Raw genomic sequence first — 20,025 nt, forward strand, 5'->3', positions numbered from 1 at the left:
TTTTTCTCTCAGAGATGAAATAATTGTATTTAATATTTAAAGATGGCTTGGAATAATTTCAAGATTGTGTTAAGAACAAGATTTAATTAATCCTTTTTTAGTTTTAATAGTCAATTAATTTGCTAACACTGACCTTAATAGTTTAAAATATGTTTAAGAAATAAGAAATATAAGTAGGAAGGGGGGGGGTACATCATAGTCCATTAGTCCAAATTTCACAGGAAAGTCCGTCGAAAAAAAAGAGCATTAACAATAACATATTCATCGAGGATCTTTCCTCCGCATTTAAAATTAGATATTTAAAAATCATGCATATTCTCCTAAAATTGTTATCCCGGAAATTAATATTTTTTGTCAAATACTTTAATAATTATGAATTGCATAATGACATTTTCAGTTTTTAGTGTCCACTCAGCACTAGCCCTATACCCCTGCATGGCAGAATGAGGAGATGTTTGATAGATATCTTTTTTGAAAATACATTAATGTGAAATCTTTAACGATATAAAAATATTTATATAAATATGTTTTTTGATTCACCTAAAATCTTACCTCACAAGGGGATAGGGGGCACGCATCTGTGCGCCCCAGTCAAAGCTAGAAAGGTTTTTACAAAAAATGTTCAAGAAAATAGTAGCTTTTTAGCTTTTAGTACCCTACCTAAGCCTTAAAATTGCAAAATTACAACAACAACAAAAAACCAGTCTGTTTAGGGTTGAGAATGATCTTTTTATGTTCAGAATCTTTTTAAGCGTAACCTTTTTCAAACAATAAATGTTTTTAAGTAGATATTTATGTTTAATAAAATTATTTTAAAATAAATTAATTGAAGACAAAAAAAGTTGGATGAATGCTCATTTTTTGTTCAAAAGCTTTTTATATTTAAATTTACATGTATACCTTTTTCAAACATCCTTTTTTGTTAATACATATTTTTATTTTCATGAATTAAATAAAGATAGATGACTTGAACCCAAAGTTTAAACAGCAACGATGAATGAACTTGTTTTGTTCGGAATCTGTTTGTGTAAGTTTATATGTATACCCGGAGTAAAGTTGAATAGTACAGGTTGAAATCTGAACCTGGACCTATACAGTCAAACTCATTTCAGTTAAACTAATCATTTTGCAAAGTTAATCATTTTATCATGTTAATCATTTTATCAAGTTAATCATTTATCAAGTTAATAATTTTATCATGTTAATCATTTTATCAAGTTAATCATTTTATCAAGTTAATCATTTTATCAAGTTTATCATTTTATCAAGTTAATCATTTTATCAAGTTAATCATTTTATAAAGTAATTTATTTTATCAAGTTAATCATTTTATCAAGTTAATCATTTTATCAAGTTTATCATTTATCAAGTTTATCATTTTATCAAGTTTAACATTTTATCAAGTTTATCATTTTATCAAGTTTAACATTGAAATAGATTTAGAGGTTTCTAGGGGGGTTTTGAGGTCTCAATTGGTGCTGACTGCTGAGCTCCCCGCCCCCTAAAATGTTTTTGTATACGTAGTAAAATAGTGTTTATAACTTTAATGTTCTAGCTTGCTCCCATATAGATCCAGGCTGCTATTAAGACCGGGTCGAATTTAAAGTATCGCAACGCCTCATGGCCTTAGGTTTTCCCTCACTATCTCATTTATACTTTTTATAGCCTTAGACATGTAGATTTTACAACAAGCACTAGTTTTTAGCTTTCCTTTCAAAAGTGATTGGCAAATCGATTTATCAGCTTGCAAATAGACCTATTGATTATTGTGCTCCAACTAAATAATCTTCTCTATAGTCCATACAAAAGTCTGTACTAAAGATAAGAGAGTACGGAGATCTATTAAAGACTAGAATATGCGTATTTTCTTGAGCGAGGTCCGTACAATAAGCTGACGTCTGCACATTCAGGGATATTTCAGGATCCTTTGAATACGAAACACAAAACCTTAAAAATAAACTAAATTCATAAATTTTATGTTTTATGTTACAAGTTAGAGTATTTATTTAAAAATTGTAAAACTTAGCCTCGGCCCTGAATGGATATTACATGCAATAAGTGGTCGTTAGGTGGTAGTCAAAAAACTTTCTAGGAAATGTAACTTGTCGTACCGGCACAACTATAGACTTGCTTAGCCCAGCGCGCGAGAGTTTATGAGCTGTCTGTGTATATCTATGGCCAATTTCTTAGACGCTCTACCATAGGTAGAACCATACAGTCACACTATGGTTACGCTTTACCAGAGCAGTGTAGATAGATAGATACGACCTATAATTGTACCTATGGTTAAATGAATAAGAAATTGGCCACTAGTCTGTGGTTTACAACTACTGTTTGCAGTACGATCCTGAAGTACAAAGTTGTTTAAGAATACCATTTAAATATAAAAGATGTTAGCCTAACCAAAATTACTTCTTACTAAAATATTATTATCAGGTTTGTATATCTTTAGTCGCGAAATTTTTTCTACGCCCAGTGTAACATTTACAGGACATTAAAAAACAAATATGCAAGTAAGTATTGCATATTAAAAGTTATGCATACTACAAACAAAGAGAAAAGAATATATATTAGAGAGGAATTTACTTGAAAAAAGTGTAAAAAGGCCATTTTGTTGTACTGTTTCCATACTGCAAGTGTACTTCACATATTTATGCTATATAACCGTTTGGGCCCTGGAATATCATTTTATAGAAAATCTAAAATTAATATTAAAAGAAAACCAAATTATGAAATAGGCTGGTTTCATAATTGACCAATGATCATTTCACATAGACTCTATGCCTTTCACTTTACAAACGATGATTTTCCGTTATAACTATAAATCAAATGATTTTTTTATACCTAATTTAATATAAAGTTTATTTAACAGCTTTAAAAAATTCGAAATTTAAATTCAGGCTGAAAGGGACTGAAAAAATTCATACCGAGAGATTCTGTAAATTCCCCTCTAATATATATTCTATTCTCTTTGACTACAAAACTATTAAACTATTTTTGTAAGTTGCGGTATATGGTCATATATGAAATTGCTGAATTTGGTTTAGTTTTACATTTATATGAAACAGCACAAAGGTTGAATTAAAAAATCTTATATAGGATTTAAAATTAAAAAATGTCGAGTCTAGTTCGCTCAAATATTTTGTTGTGAGCAAGCTATGGGAAGCCACTGAAAGTTCTCAGGTTGACAATATGTGTGAAAAGTGCTTTGAAAGAACTGGATTGTTCCGGCCCTTGGAATGAACAATTTCCCAACAAACTCAAGCTAATGCCAGGAACTGTCTTCAAGAGGACTGAACACCCTGAGCAACTTGATGATCCTCCCTTCGCTGAGCATCTTGATGATCTTCTCCTCACTGAGCAGCTTGATAATCCTCCCTTCAACGAGCATCTTGATGATCCTCTCTTCGCTGAGCATCTTGATGATCTTCTCCTCACTGAGCAGCTTGATAATCCTCCCTTCAACGAGCATCTTGATGATCCTCTCTTCGCTAAGCATCTTGATGATCTTCTCCTCGCTGAGCAGCTTGATGATCCTCAATAATAACATTACATTCAATATATATTTGAATACATTTGTCACTTACATTCATTATATATTTGAATACATTTGTCTCTTACATTCATTATATATTTGAATACATTTGTCTCTTAATATTATTTATTTGAATACATTTGTCTCTTACATTTATTATATATTTGAATACATTTGTCTCTTACATTTATTATATATTTAATACTCAACTCAAGGAAAAACACAAAACCAACTGTGTAAGAAATTCAAAGCAAAAAGTTCAGTTTATTTTTTGAATAAATTTGGCTAAATATGATGCATTCATTGTTTTATTTTCTTCAGTATAGTATGACTATAGGTTGGTAGGCGATTAGATTAATAAAATAAAGACTACTTTTTATCTATACGTTGGTAGGCAATTATGTCAATAAAATGAAGACTACTTTTTATTTAATTTTGTATTGTTAAGAAGCTTCATTTGAAGTACAAATTTACTAGTAATTTAAGTGAAACAGGTTTAATTTTATGTCCATGTTTCTGTGCATCCATGCTGTTTAAAAGCTTGTTATAAATCAAAATTGAAATCGAAAGTTGTCTTCATTTTATTGATATAATAGCCTACCACCATAAAGTGAAGCCTAAAACAAAAGAATTTTCATCGATGCTTTCCTTTTAAGTATTGAACCATATACCTTTCCCCCAAAAAAAGCATAATGTAGACAACATTAAAGTCTGATGGTTTATTTCTGTTCTTGGGATTAATATGGCCGGCTTTTATAAGATTTTCAACAGAAAAGATGTTGTAATCCAATTAGTATGTTTATTAGGTCTCATTGTTAGAGAATTAAAAATGCAGAAGTTTTTCTATAACCTTAGTTAAACTTTACAATTGAATAACTTAAAGTTTTTTTTTTTAATTTTGATGATTTTGATCATTTATGTTGCAATTTACTATGACCAGAATATTTCATTGATTTTTTATTTGAAAGATGGATCCCATTCAGTCTGTGACACCCCTACACTTGTGTTTACATTAGAGCCCAAAGACAGTACACTGCAGTACAAAAAATTCGTACACCACTGAAATAACTTTCCTTGCATTAAAACCATGAGCTTAACTATAACCAAATAACGCACTTTACAACTGTACTCATTACTCAATTAGAATTTATTGTGTATACCTATAATACAATTACAGTTCATGGGTACCATCGTGGCAGAGTGGACATTAGTGATTTTAAACCAAAGTTCATTTAACAAGTTTATCATCTTGTGACTTCCAGTCTATTGGATCATTAAGTTATCAATTGAACGAAGTTTATATTTAACAAATTATGATTATTGATCAAAAAAATTTCTTAAAAAGGTAACTATTTGCAAAGTTAATCAATTAGCTAATTAATCAATTAGCTAATTAATCATTTAGCATGTTAATTACATCACAAGTTAAATTTGTGGATTTTTGGACTGTGCGTTATAATTATTTTTTAAATTATTATATTTTTGCAAATTTTCATTTAGTCAATTGTTAATCATTTTGACAAGTTCGACTATCAATTCATTTAAAGCATGGAATTCTATGTCATTTTTTCCAATTATATTTTTTCTTCAAATAGTTTTCTAGATTTTACATTTTTGTAGTTCTTTGTTTAAAAAAGAATATGATTAGACCTGTTGTGTTTCCACGATGCAACTAAAATAAAGTGATAAAGTTATTTCCTTCCACATTCTTCAAATTTCTGACTTATTTCATATTTTTTTTCAGATACAAATGAAGGTCTTAGTGTTTGTCTCAGGTTAAGATAGATTATATCAATGTCTTAAAGGGACTGTAAGCGTATTTTCGAGTGCCCATCCATGCAAAAATGGCAAGGTCCGATATACAGTGGTACCCTTAAAAGCTTTGTATGATCAAGTGTGAATGAGATATCCATGTTTTGTATCCTTATTTGTTATATTTTGCGGGTTCTCTCCGAAAGTGGCATGAGCATTTTCTGTTAATAAGTAGCAATGGAGAATTTTCCGAAATTAAACATTTTTCGAGTTTGGAAACATTTTAAGATCAGATTAAAGTTTCCAGGGTACCTTTGTACGCTTAAAGTCCTGTTAAACCTGAAAATACTGTTTTTAATAAAAAATTACTGTAATCATTAGAAAGGAAATGAAGTAAACACTCCCTTTAAAATACAATCTTTGCATGCAATATGATCTCGTGTAGACCTTTTTATATTTCAAATTAGGAAATTTACTTGATAGATATTTTAAGCAAAGGGTGTGCATCACAGGGACCAGACAATTTCAGTGTGTGGCCAGTTTTTAGTTCCCTTCAGGATTAGTATTTGAAGAACGTATCTTTTAATGAAATCAGAAAAACTAAAAGTTCAAAAAGAAATGTTTTTTTTTCTCGTTTTAACTTGAGTTAGATAGGAATAAATATTTGTCATTTATTTTCCCTAGAATTCGATCTTATGACATGCAAAACCTAATCCCAGTCCAATACAATTATACAGGCAAATCCTAATCCAGGTCCAATACTAGCAAATCCTAATCCCAGTCCAATACAAGATAATCCTAATCCCAGTCCAATACAAGATAATCCCTAATCCTAATCCCAGTCCAATACAAGCAAATCCTAATCCCGGTCCAATACTAGCAAATCCTAATCCCAGTCCAATACAAGCTAATCCTTATCCCAGTCCAACACAAGCGAATCCTAATCCCAGTCCAATACAAGCAAATCCTAATCCCGGTCCAATACTAGCAAATCCTAATCCCAGTTCAATACAAGCAAATCCTAATCCCAGTCCAATACAAGCAAATCCTAATCCCAGTTCAATACAAGCAAATCCTAATCCCAGTCCAATACAAGCTAATCCTAATCCCAGTCCAATACAACCAAAAATATAATCCCAGTCCAACACAAGCGAATTCTAATCCCAGTTCAATACAAGCAAATACTAATCCCAGTCCAATACAAGCTAATCCTAATCCCAGTCCAATACAAGCTAATCTTTATCCCAGTCCAACACAAGCTAATTCTAATCCCAGTTCAATACAAGCTAATCCTAATCCCAGTCCAATACAAGCAAATGCCCATCCCAGTCCAATACAACCGAATGTTATAAGTCTAAGAATATTTATAAAGGTTTTTTTCCCTTGATATTCTATTTTTTTTAAGTATGTTTGTTTGTTGGATTTGCAAGAAGTAGTTTAAACATGACGATTAGAAGTACATGCAGTAATCTAGAGAACCAGAAATGGAATAACAGGAAATCTATAAAAAGCTGAAATCCTAAATAAATGCAAATAAGATTATATTAATTGATTGCACGCTTACATTCAAGGGTGCTGATTTTTTCTCCTGATAGATCAAAATTATTAAATAGAAATTCCAACAAGATTTTTTTTTTACCATAAAGAAAAACCAAAAACTTAATTTTAATTTCAAGTGACGCATCCATCGAAAATGACGCATTCAAGTGACGCATCGAAAATGTGGCAAGTACTTTTCACAATGGGCCGGTTCCAAGGGCGTAGTCAGGAATTTTTCCTGGGGGGGGGTTTAAATTTTTTTATCTTCCCAGGGGGGGGGGCTCAGAACCCGTTGGGGCCTGAAAACTCCCTGAAATCAATAGATTTCACTGGTCCATGGGGGGGGCTTAGCCCCCATAGCCCCCCCCCCCTGAATACGCCTCTGGTTCCTTCCAATGATTCATTCTGTAGAAAATTACAATAAGTAAACAAAAGAGGGACATATTCTGTAAGTAGTGTAAATATTCCTTTGATTTTTTAAAATTTGCTTTTTATATTTCCTGTGTTTGCAGAAAAATAGGAGATAATATTCGTGTTTGGTGGAACAGTTTAACTACAGGTAAATTATTCAACTTTATCAAAATAAATTCTTTTTAAAAAACTTTTTTTGATTTTTTTAGTTTTTGGTTCGAAGGGGCCAAATCTATACTTATTCTACAGGAACGGGTTACTTTTGCAAGCACATAAATTAAAATAATTAAACCGCAGATTAAATATAAATACTGAGATCATCGATTACTTAAAAATATTCAATTCTGTTAATAAAAATTGAATCAACCTACAAACAGAAATGAGAAGAAGTACTATGTACACTCCAATGGACTACTGCAGGATGAACAATCCCTTTATACTCTCTCCAGGTTTAGTGAACAATCCCTTTATATACTCTCCAGGTTTAGTGAACAATCCTTTTATATACTCTCCAGGTTTAGTAAACAATCCCTTTATATTCTCTCTCCAGGTTTAGTGAACAATCCCTTTATATACTCTCCAGGTTTAGTGAACAATCCCTTTATATACTCTCCAGGTTTAGTGAACAATCCCTTTTTACTCTCTCCAGGTTTAGTGAACAATCCCTTTATACTCTCTCCAGGTTTAGTGAACAATCCCTTTATATTCTCTCCAGGTTTAGTGAACAATCCCTTAATATTATCTCCAGGTTTAGTGAACAATCCCTTTATATACTCTCCAGGTTTAGTGAACAATCCATTTATATTCTCCCCAGGTTTAGTGAACAATCCATTTATATTCTCTCCAGGTTTAGTGAACAATCCCTTTATATTCTCTCCAGGTTTAGTGAACAATCCCTTTATACTCCAGGTTTAGTGAACAATCCCTTTATACTCTCCAGGTTTAGTGAGCAATCCCTTTATATTCTCTCCAGGTTTAGTGAACAATCCCTTTATACTCCAGGTTTAGTGAACAATCCCTTTATATTCTCTCCAGGTTTAGTGAACAATCCCTTTATATTCCAGGCTTAGTGAACAATCCCTTGAAAAATGAATCAAACTGTAAAAAAGAAATTATTCAGAAAAATCCGAAAGAAAAAAAATTAGACCGATAGCATTAATAGTTTGGGTGCTAGGAAAGGTGAAAAAAATGCCTAAAAATGGGTAAAAAAATGAAAAAAATATTTAGTTTTTGTTTGAAAAAAATATCAAAGTGTGAGTGTGACACATGTTTCTTCATGCATTATTCAAGGGCTTTTCAAAAATATAGTTTTAGATCTATACCTTTTGTCACAAAAAGTTGTGGGCTATTTTAGATTTGTTTTTCACAGACCGGACTTTTTTTCGCCCTGTACCCTATAAATAAAAAAAAATTTAAGCAAAAAATCCTTTAAATTTCTATTCATTAAAAGTCACAAAATTTCGCAGTGATAGTGTCAAAAATGAGAGTGTCAGGACCAAAAAAATACAGGGGGGGCGCCAAACGCAAAACGCCCCCCCACCCAGACTATTCAAGGTAATAAATAGTACATTAATTTTCAGCTCATTGATAGATAGTAAGAAGAAATTCTCCATCAACAAAATTCAATTATGTCCTAAACTTTAGCATGCAGTAGAGCTTTCACAGTATAAATGAAGCGCTTAATAATTGGTTCTTAAATTTTTAAAATATCCAAAACACCAGACCAAAAGTATGTGGTTTTAATAATTCAAAAGTTCCAAACTCTGAATTGATATTCTATAGTGGCGGAACCAGTTCTACTCCTGCCGGAGTCACATGGCAGATGGCCGGCCGGGAGAGACGGGACGGATTTATTTATGGAAAACCGGATACTCAAGGCTTTCTTACAGGTCGGAGAGATATTTTTATTCCTAATCACAATTTAAGTCAGGATGGATTGAATTACAATAGTAAAGCATGTGCGTTTATTATGGTAAAACTGAAATAGGTAATAGAATATAAGATTATTAGGACCATTGTGGTTCAATAGAATATAAGATTATTAGGACCATTGTGGTTCAATAGATCTACATCCTGTTAAAAATTATGTTGTTAGGAGATGATCTGGTTTTCATTTATCCTGATTTTCGGACTGGTCTGCTTGGAAGGTAATACTTAGATACTTAATTTAAGTTTTAGTACAGAGTTGCCCACAAAGAAGGAGACTATAAAGACTTTAATCTAAAATTCTTTGAAAATGACGAATCCAAGCTTGAATATATAGTCTTGGATATAGTCTTTTAAGGACAGTTTTAACGATTTCACAAAGAAAGTAACAAGTTTATAGTTGCAAAGAATTATCAACGTAAGAAAACAGACGGTATAAATTCTTTATAGTCGTCTCTGAAGTCTCATCCTTTGTGGGTAACCAAGTTTTTAAAGAACTGCAAATTTCAAATGTTTTCCAGGTTTACCGAGGGTATTCTGGAATATGGGAGGGAGATAAAGATTACATGGGAAAGATGTAATATGGGAGTCAAGGAGATTCAATATCAAGTAATTTATGTACTTTCTTCAATATCAAGTAATATATGTACTTTCTTCAATATCAACCAATATATGTACTTTCTTATACCAAGTAATTTATTTACTTTCTTCAATATCAACTAATATATGTAATTTCTTCAATATAAAGTAATATATTTACTTTCTTTAATATCAAGTAATTTATGTACTTTCTTCAATACCAAGTAATAGATGTACTTTCTTTAAAATCAAGTAATTTATGTACTTTCTTCAATACCAAGTAATATATGTACTTTCTTCGATATCAAGTAATATATGTACTGTACTTTCTTTAATATCAATTAATATATGTACTTTCTTCAATACCAAGTAATATATGTTCTTTCTTTAATATCAAGTAATATATGTACTTTCTTTGATATCAAGTAATTGATGTACTTTCTTTAATACCAAGTAACTTATGTACTTTCTTCAATAACAAGTAATTGATGTACTTTCTTCAATATCAAATAATGTATGTACTTTCTTCAATATCAAGTAATATATGTACTTTCTTTAATATCAAGTAATTTATGTACTTTCTTCAATACCAAGTAATATATGTACTTTCTTCAATACAACTAATATATGTACTTTCTTCAATATCAACAAATATATGTACTTTCTTTAATACCAAGTAATTTATGTACTTTCTTCAATATCAACTAATATATGTAATTTCTTCAATATCAAACAATATATGTACTTACTTCGATATCAACTAATATATGTAATTTCTTCAATTTCAAGTAATATATGTACTTTCTACAATATCAACTAATATATGTACTTTCTTTAATATCAAGTAATTTATGTACTTTCTTCAATATCAACTAATATATGTACTTTCTTTAATATCAAGTAATATATGTACTTTCTTCAATATCAAGTAATATATGTACTTTCTTAAATATCAAGTAATTGATGTACTTTCTTCAATATCAAGTAATGTATGTACCTTCTTCAATATCAACTAATATATGTACTTTATTTAATATCGAGTAATATATGTACATTCTTAAATATCAAGTAATTTATGTACCTTCTTCAATATCTAGTAATATATGTACATTCTTCAACATCAAGTAAAATATATGTACTTTCTTCAATATAGATATCAAGTAATATATTTACTTTCATCAATATCAAGTAATATATGCACTTTCTTCAACAATATCAATATTAAGTAATATATGTATAGTACTTTCTTCAATATCATGTAATATATTTTACTTACTTGTTTACTTGTGTAGTGGTTTACAGGAGACCTCCTGGTCTATGGTGGAAACGTTTTCGGCCATGGTTCATTTGTTGTCTGGGGTCACCACTTTAGAAATATATTTATTGTTCTAGATATAAATACATGATAAATAACGAGTGTAATAAAGGAAAGGAAGATGAGTAGGTCTTCTCTGGTTCTGCAGATATCATTGAAATTTAAGGATCTTCTTTATTTAAGAATATTCTTTATTTAAGGATATTCTTTATTTAAGGATATTCTTTATTTAAAGGGACAGTAAAGGAAAAATGAAAGGGGGTATAGACTGAAAGCTAATCACTTTAGCTCTCGATCGCGACCCATGAAAGTTTTATCTGATGTTCCTATCTCGAGAGATTGATTTACAACTGTGTCAAATTTATACGAAAATTAACATATATACAATTTTGTATAAAAGTAGTGGGTTTAAATAGATCAAATTCAGCAAATAAGCAACCAATCTGAAAACGATAATATCCCCGAGAAAGCTAATTATTACTTAGGTTTACTCCAATTCTAATTTTATATTTGTTATTTCTATTTTTAATAGATTTAATTCATAATATTATTTACACGCCCGAATTGCTTGACCAGAAAATCCACCAATGACAGTGCAGTAAAGTGGTCACGTGATACAGGCAGAGACACGTGATCAGTATACTGCTCTGCCATTGGTGATAGTTCTGGTCACGTGATTTAAGTTTAATATTTTCCAAATTTTACATATATGAACTTTCGTATGATTTTAACACAGTTTTATATCAATTTCTCGAGATAGTAACATCAGATAAAACTTTCATGGGTCGCGATCAAGAGCTAAAGTGATTAGCTTTCAGCCTATACCCCCTTTCATTTTTCCTTTACTGTCCCTTTAAGGATATTCTTTATTTAAGGATATTCTTTATTTAAGGATATGTTTTTAAACAGTGTTCAGCTTAACAGTTATGTTAATTGAAGGGTATGTTTTTAAAAGTATTTTTAAACCACAAACCTGGTATTCAGGTTGTAGGGGACCATGTATGGAGAAGAGATATACCTAATGCAACACATATTGGACTTTTCCCAAATATCGTTGATCCATACGAGAGAAAAGCTGTTCATGTCAGGTATAGATAGGAGTATGTTTATGTTAGGAATAATCAACAACAATGTTTATGTTATCCACAAAAATCCAAGATTTTGCCACAGGTCAGAACTTTGGTGTGGTGTTTCATTGATCTTGAAGGCTTGATCTTGATGTCCAATGTGGGAACTTTTAAATTTGAAGATAAATTGCTTGATCCTTTAAATAAAGCTATTCCTGCAGGCTAGATGAATTGAAGAGGAATGAAATCAATCCGTATAGTAGGTCTGCTTGTAATAGATATTGGGTAAACATGATATTCTGTAAACCTGAAGTACAGTGTACATAATTAAATATCTATGTTTGAAAACTTTTATAGAAAAGCCATTTTTCATTGAAACTGTGTCACAAAGGAACAAGTAGCATGATTAGCTTAAATCATGGGATAAATCTAATGACTTGCATTTTAATTGCGCCTATTTTTAATTTTGCTGTAATACGTAACATGGTTCTCTAAATCATGTGATTATAGAGAACGACGTAGGAATTGCAATTCGTTTATTAACTTTAACTTGTAACATAAACCTCAATTACATTAGTTGATACAGAAACTCTGCTTTGATTACAGTGCTGAGAGTAATTATGGTTTTGTTGAAACATACAAATTGAGGTCATATCTTGTATGAGACATTGATTAATAGATTTCTATTGTCCGGTTGCCATAGCAAACCCCATCGCGTCCAGTGGTAGTGGCGTTAATAGTTCACTGGATTGTAGCTGTGTGGATTGTGTCCTGTTTAAAACATTCATCAATAGAAAGCTATTGTCTGGTTGACATAGCAAGAGAGATTGTGCCCAGTGTTAGTGGCATTGATAGTTCACGGGATTTTCGCCGTGTGAATCGTTTAAGACATTAATTAATAATTAGACCTAATGTATAATTGAATGATATCTGATGGGGTTTGAAATGTTAATTGAAAACATATAACATAATATATGGGATTGTTATAAAATTGTGGAGTTGATTGCTGTGAGGGAGCTGCTCAACTGCTGGTATCGAAGAATTCAAGAACCCGAGCTTGTCTGGTGCACATAAGTACATTTTAACAATTTTATCATAAAAGCAAAACTATCCATTTTTAAGAGTCTTTTGCATTTGATTGTTATTTTTACAAAAAAGAAGTTTTAATTTATGTAAACACCTGGCAGAGTTCATATAGGTCGATGATTGATTCCAACCATGACTCAACATCTTTTACGATTAATACTTAAACATTCTTTCTTGAAAATGCGTACTTTGAACTCCCATACACAAGATTGCTATTGTCCCCTTGACATAGCAAACAAGATCGCGCCCAGTGTTAGTGGCATTGATAGTACACGGGATTGTAGCTGTGTGAATCGTATCCTGTTTAAGACAATTAATTATTAGACCTAATGTATAATTAAATGATATCTGATGGGGTTTGAAATGTATATTGAAAACACATAACATAGTATATGGGATTGTTATAAAATTGTGGAGTTGATTGCTGTAGGGGAGCTGCTCAACTGCAGGTATAGATGAATCCTAGAACCCGGAGCTTCTCTGGTGCATATAAATACATTTTAACAATTTTATCATAAAAGCACAACTATCAATTTTTGAAAGTCTTTTGCATTCGTTTGTGATTTTTACAAAAAAAAAGTTTTAGTTTATGTAAACACCCGGCAGAGTTACTTATATGGATGATTTTTAAAATTAATTCTTTAACATTCTAATTGTTAAAATGTGTGCTTTGAACTCCCTTACACAAGATTGCTATTGTCCGATTGACATAGCAAACAAGATCGCGCCCAGTGGTAGTGGCATTGATAGTACACGGGATTGTAGCCGTTCACATCGTGCCCTGTTTCAGACATTGATCAATTGATTGCTAGTGTCCGTATTGACACTGATATCTAACAGGATCGTGCCCTTTGATTTGGCATTGATAGTTACGCGTTTCCGGTTGATATCGATAGCTAACGAGATTGTTTCCGGGTTTAAACATTGATAACTAAGTCAAACTGAGCTGTACCTGGATAGATACTGGTTCGAGAAATTGTTCTGAAGTAGGCGTTTACTACATGCGATCAACCATGGAGATTTACAACACAATTAAGTTCTGACTTCGGGATATTTTAAGTACTTTCTATCCCATGGGAGCGTATTTTCGAGAGTAAAATATGATTATCTTAGAAATAAATTCACATTGATGATTGCAGGTCTTCGAATATATTGGGAAGTAATGAAGGTCTCTATTCAAGAAGGAATTTTCTACCCGGAGATTTAGGAAAAAACTCATTTATTGAATACTAGGAATTCAAGGTGCATCGCGCCCATTAACATTTTCCTGATTTTTCTGCTATCATTAATGAATTTCCAAAAATAAAGTTTAAATATTTTTAATTTTGACCTGACCGACAATAAACCTTCAATGAAAGCATATTGGATACCACAAAAAAATTATGCCTCGTCGGTTAAGTTGTTTTGACGCTCAATGGATACAAACAAATAAAAAGGCGAAAAATATATAGATGAACACTTACATATATTCTCTATTTAGGGTTACCAACAAGGGTGAAACTTCTGAGACGACTTTAAGGAATTTATTCAATCTTTATTCTTGCATTCAATGTTCTCTTTTATGCTTATATTCTTTGCCAAATCATTCAGAACATCATCAAAATATAATATTTCAGAAAAATCAAATCTTTAGGTCGTCATTAAATTCTCATTCTTAGTTGGTAACCTGTACTATAAATTGACTATAGCAAAAAAAAATATTAAAAGCTTCGACAATGATCCCCAATTACAAAACTAAAAAATAATATTTTATTTAAAGAATGAGATTTTATGTTTGCAGTTTCATACTTCAACGGAGTAAAAACATTTGAAGAGAACTTCTTGTTTCCAAACCTGACTTCAGAGGAGCATTGGATAGCTCAGGCCTACTACCTGGACCTGTATGATATGTCTCCAACAGCCTGGAATCTACCAAAAGATATTGTTATAGATATTCCCGTACAGTACAGGTAAGTGTAAACAATGTACATACTGCTGCAATGTACTGTTGATATAGTGGAACTGAATACTCGCCACAAACTCTAAATAAATACATTCAAATTCGTCATGTCCTTAGAATTTAGTATTAAAGGCAAGGTTTTAGTCCTTTAGTCTTTTTGGTATAAAGGGGTTCCTTAAAAATATGATATTTTTTGGTTTAAAGGGGTTCCTTAAAAATATGATATTTTTGGTTTAAAGGGGTTCCTTAAAAATATGATATTTTTTGGTTTAAAGGGGTTCCTTAAAAATATGATAGTTTTTGGTTTAAAGGGGTTCCTTAAAAATATGATATTTTTTGGTTTAAAGGGGTTCCTTAAAAATATGATATTTTTTGGTTTAAAGGGGTTCCTTAAAAATATAATATTTTTTAACAAAGAAAACCAATACTTCCCGCAAACTTTAATATTCTATGACCTATATATTTGCAACCTGATGATGTAGACGATTTATATTTCATACGTTGTGACTATTTGACCTACGAAATTTTGTTGCAGAGATATGAGAATTAGAAAATTAAATGTTATGGCTAATATAATCAGTTCCTTCCATTTGCTAAGTTGGAAAGTCCAATTCTGAAATTCTAGAAGGATTAGATAAATGAATAGAAGTTTTCTAAATAATTTTTAATCTTTTTAATGTTTAATGTGTTTAACGTTTTAGGAGTTTAAGCCAGTACAGAACCACATATACTCATAAAACAAATCATAAGGTATTGGTTAAAGTTTTAAATAAATATTTTAAAGAATATATGAAGTTTGGAATCAGCGATTTAATTTCTTTATAAATATGTTAAAAAAATAAGGCATGCAGCTTTAAGTGATTCTAAAATTGCAAGCTCTCGCGAAAATATCCATGAGAATTTTGCAATAACTTTTCAAACTTGAAAAAAGTTTTTTCAAGTAGAACAAGCTAAATCCTGAAGAATTGTTGGTAACCCTTATGAACTAAGCTTTATAATACTAAATGTAAGAAACAACTAATCTTTGTTTCTATAATTCAAAAGTCTTTAATGATCTTTAATTTTACCAGGTTTTCAAAGCCCCCTTTCTTACTTTATTTTGTATATGTGGTTGATTTATCATCAAGCACCTATCTTTTATAACAGAAATTCTTAAATAATTTCTAAAATATATTTTTTTAAAGTAAAAACTTCTTAAAAACTCAACAGGAGTTTAGATCCTAATTGTCCTATCAAACCAAATCTTGGGTCATTTGACATCTCCCAAATAAATTTTGGTTTGATCGATTTAGCCGTTTCAAAGATGAATCTATATGATATGTATATATATGTATCTGATAAGAAATAAAAATTATCTAAATTTTATTTCCGTACAATTTCCTTCGTTTGTTTACACTCCTCGGTAGCATGAGATTTGAGGATAACTGAAGTTTTTAATTTTTTTTTAATAAGTTGTCATATATCTTTAAATTGTTTATGATACAGGGTGTCCCAATAAACATGGGAATTCAGTGACGAATTCGGTATTGTCTTTTTAAATAATTCTTTGATTTAGTATAGTGATACCTACTGAGAAAGCTGTAATCTGTAAGAGATCCGTCTGCCATGTTCACATTTTGTTTGTTTTGTTTTGACTGCATATGGTTGTACTTAGTAAAAAAAAGAAAATTGCAGTATACAAACAGAGTAAACTTGTCCGTCTTCACTGTTCATCTTGCGGAGAAGTTATTGACACATCTTTACAGTCTTTTACCCTTTTCATAAAATAAAGCCTAGCAGACATAATAATATTATAGCTTTTGAAATTAGGTATTACAATGCTAATTCATAACAAAGACGATATTAAATTCGTCACTGAATTCCCATGTTTTTGGGACACCCTGTATATGAAAAATTGGAAAATGATAAAATAAATATTTCACCATCAATTGTTGAAGAGTTTTCTTTAATGGTTTTGTGGATTCGATTTTAATGTTCCAAAAATATAAATTTTATTGTTCCAAAAATATAGATTTTAATTCTTCACATTTCTCAATGTTTTTAACCTTAAATCTAAAGCAAACAAAAATTTTGAAAATTTCATGTCAAAAATCTTTATTCCCGTTTTTTTAACTCGCCCTGTATTTATAAGTTTTCAGTTTGAAGATACAAATGTTGAGTTTGACGCTGTTCTGCATCCTATGTTTGGTCCAATAGGTTGCATTGTAGCCACTCAGCTTATTCCTAGGAAAACTAGTATTTTATAATAAACTATAATTTGGGAACTCAGCTTTGCCTGGAAACATATTTTCCTCTATACTTTGCAATCCGCTCAATCTAAAAAACTTGGTAAAACCATAAGAATGAAACGGGTTAAAAGTTCTAAATTGAGTAGGTTAACTTTTATAGGGGAAAACTTGGCTGTGTTCCCAATCTAACTAATCATATCTTTTTAATTTTAACAAACGTAAATAAATATAATGTAAATAATTTAATCATTTAATCAATCTTATTACTTTTTATTGGGTTTCAAATTTTTATCATTGCAATCTCCCAAAATTTTAAATGGAATTGAGTCTTTGCCACAAACTCTGAGATTTTCTAATCCTTATATCTGTGCAACCCAATGTCCTAGATCTTTGATATTTCGAACAATGAATTCTGTTAGATCAAATATTCTAAATTTGAAGTATAAAAAGTTACATCATCAAGTTGCAAGGATATAGTGATTACAAAATTTGAGCTTGTGGCAACAACTCAATTCCTTTTGAGTAGATTGGAACAAACCAAAATCTAACAAATCATACATCTTAATTGTTTTCAAATAAGCTTTTTATGACCATAAACCATTTTAAAACTCACAGTAACATTCTCTTTATCAAGCAAAAATATTTCCAAGCTTTTTTGTAAGTTTAAAACATTCAATGCGCTTTAGTAAAACCTCAAAAAAAATACTATTGTCGCATACAGAGATACTGAGATATTTGTTAACTATGGTTATGGTATGGAGTATGCCCCTGACTGGTATAGAGATCTATGGAAGAAACATAAAAAGATGAAAAGACTTCAATCCGGAAAAAATATAACTTCAATTTAAACATTTTATAGTAAAATGTTTGAGTGACTTGTTTTCACTTGTTTCATATAAGAAATGTTAATTAAATAGCTCTTTTTATGAGACAAATTTTTTAATTTTTACATTTGGATGTATATTGTATATATAGTGTTAAGTATATGATCCATGTAAATATAAATATAAAATATTATAAGAATATTTCAGAACTTTTAAAGTTAATGGAAAAACCAATTCTTAACAAACTTAATACATAAAGGACGGACGACATCATATTTATTCCTACTCATATTCAATATTTCTATTGTAAGACGACATTAAAGCAATTCCGAAGGAAGTGCATTTGATGTTGTTGCAAGGCAAAAGCTTTATAGTAATTTATTAAATCACTTATTAAGTGAAATGGGTCTGTTTACACTGCACAATTGCTGTGTTTCATGTTCATTAGACTATTACAATTATAACTTGAGTTTAAATGTCGACTTCAATCCTACTTCATCGTCTGCAAAACGAATTTCATGTAAGTTTATGCGTTTACGTAAATTTCCTTTTTTACAAGTTCAAGGGATTTAAAGCTGTAAAAATATCAAATATGGAATTAAAAATCTTCAAGTTCCGAACGTTGAATGTGTTAGAAGAGTTAGAAAGAATGTTCACAATATTGCTTCCGAACCTTGGTTGTACAAAAGTGACTCGCGCATTTCTTGCTTCAGAAACTATGGAAAATAAAGGTTTCAGAGGTACATTGTACATGGAGGGGATCACTTGAAATATTATGCATGTATTCCATTTAAGTTTACATCGTATAAAAAACACATTAAAATCTCACTTTTGCCCATGAACTAAAAAGTTTTAATCAATATACTCAGTGTAAATATATATATTTGATATTATAATTTATAAAGCAATATGTATCGATCCTAAGAAAATATATAGATATCCTTTTAGAAACGTTTCCATCTCTATTTTTCATCCCTTGAAGCTTACACCACAATTGAGAGATTGTATACATATGAGTAGGCCACTTAAGAAAATTACATAATTAATTTATTAACGAGCTAAATATGGAAGTCTGTATATGATCGAAAGTTTACATAGTTAAAAAAGATAGATGTCAATAATTTTTCAAGGGTTTTTTTAAGGGTGGAGCACAATGTTGCCAAGGGGGGGGGGGCACACATTTTTTTTGCGCGCTGACGTAAGCAAAATGTACGCCCGGCCCCCCTTACACAAATGCTCTCGTACAGCCCTGTATCTATCATATAAATTTATTTATGATATTTTTTGTTTTTAACAGTCATAGCACACTTGACACTACCCGCTGAAATCAGCGACAGTTTCAAAATTTAGATCAAACAACATTTTAGTAAAAACTAAAAAGATAGCATTTGCAGCAAATTGTGCTATTTACATCACTTACCCGTATATCTTCCGACCCGCATTTGTATCATAAGATTTTAAGATAATAGAAAGCGTCCCATCATTAGATTATATCCAAGCTTTAATGCCAAAATACGCACATATGAAACTCAAATTAAACCTAGTATTTTCTGCAAGAAAACTTTGATAAGCTTTGTTAAGACGACTTTTATATCGTAGAATTTAAAAAAGTTCTTGTTTTCCATGGTCCGAAAAATGCTAACTCATTAGAATCCCGCTTTAGAAAATGTAAATATACATTGAAAAATGTAAAACATCATGTATTATGCATTTGGAACTGAACCTGTGGTAAATAGTTTCCTCTGCCAGGGGCGGATACAGGATTTAAGTGAGGGGGGGGGGAATCAAAATTAGGACCAATATTACAATTTTGATAAATGAGTA

The 20,025-nt window shown here is 30.8% G+C and overlaps 1 protein-coding gene across 2 annotated transcripts; it reads left to right on the forward strand.

The window, feature by feature from the left end:
* The first annotated feature begins 5,263 nt into the window (after window positions 1-5,263).
* On the forward strand, window positions 5,264-18,306 carry LOC111699076 (histone-lysine N-methyltransferase SETD7). 2 transcript variants are annotated; one of them, XM_023469637.1, is made up of 14 exons: window positions 5,264-5,310; window positions 6,693-6,783; window positions 7,339-7,385; window positions 7,447-7,486; window positions 7,615-7,686; window positions 9,020-9,126; window positions 9,333-9,384; window positions 9,685-9,772; window positions 12,042-12,145; window positions 14,350-14,417; window positions 14,991-15,159; window positions 15,851-15,899; window positions 17,288-17,376; window positions 18,099-18,306. In XM_023469637.1, the coding sequence occupies exons 1-14, from the start codon at window positions 5,286-5,288 to the stop codon at window positions 18,223-18,225; spliced, it is 1,128 nt and encodes a 375-aa protein (XP_023325405.1). In that variant the 5' UTR covers window positions 5,264-5,285; the 3' UTR covers window positions 18,226-18,306. The 2 variants fall into 2 exon arrangements, with proteins under 2 accessions (XP_023325405.1, XP_023325406.1); XM_023469638.1 differs by lacking the exon at window positions 7,615-7,686.
* Window positions 18,307-20,025: the final 1,719 nt, after the last annotated feature.

Source organism: Eurytemora carolleeae, unplaced genomic scaffold (genome assembly GCF_000591075.1).
Source record: "Eurytemora carolleeae unplaced genomic scaffold, Eaff_2.0 scaffold329, whole genome shotgun sequence".
Lineage (NCBI taxonomy): Eukaryota > Metazoa > Arthropoda > Copepoda > Calanoida > Temoridae > Eurytemora > Eurytemora carolleeae.

What these genes read in the sequence shown, in the direction of transcription:
- LOC111699076 (XM_023469637.1), top strand. Translation starts at nt 5,286, where the DNA reads ATGAAGGTCTTAGTGTTTGTCTCAG. An exon ending in GGTCTTAGTGTTTGTCTCAG is followed by an intron (nt 5,311 to 6,692) that starts GTTAAGATAGAT and finishes ATTTTTTTTAAG; the next exon opens with TATGTTTGTTTGTTGGATTT. An exon ending in GTGGAACAGTTTAACTACAG is followed by an intron (nt 7,386 to 7,446) that starts GTAAATTATTCA and finishes TGATTTTTTTAG; the next exon opens with TTTTTGGTTCGAAGGGGCCA.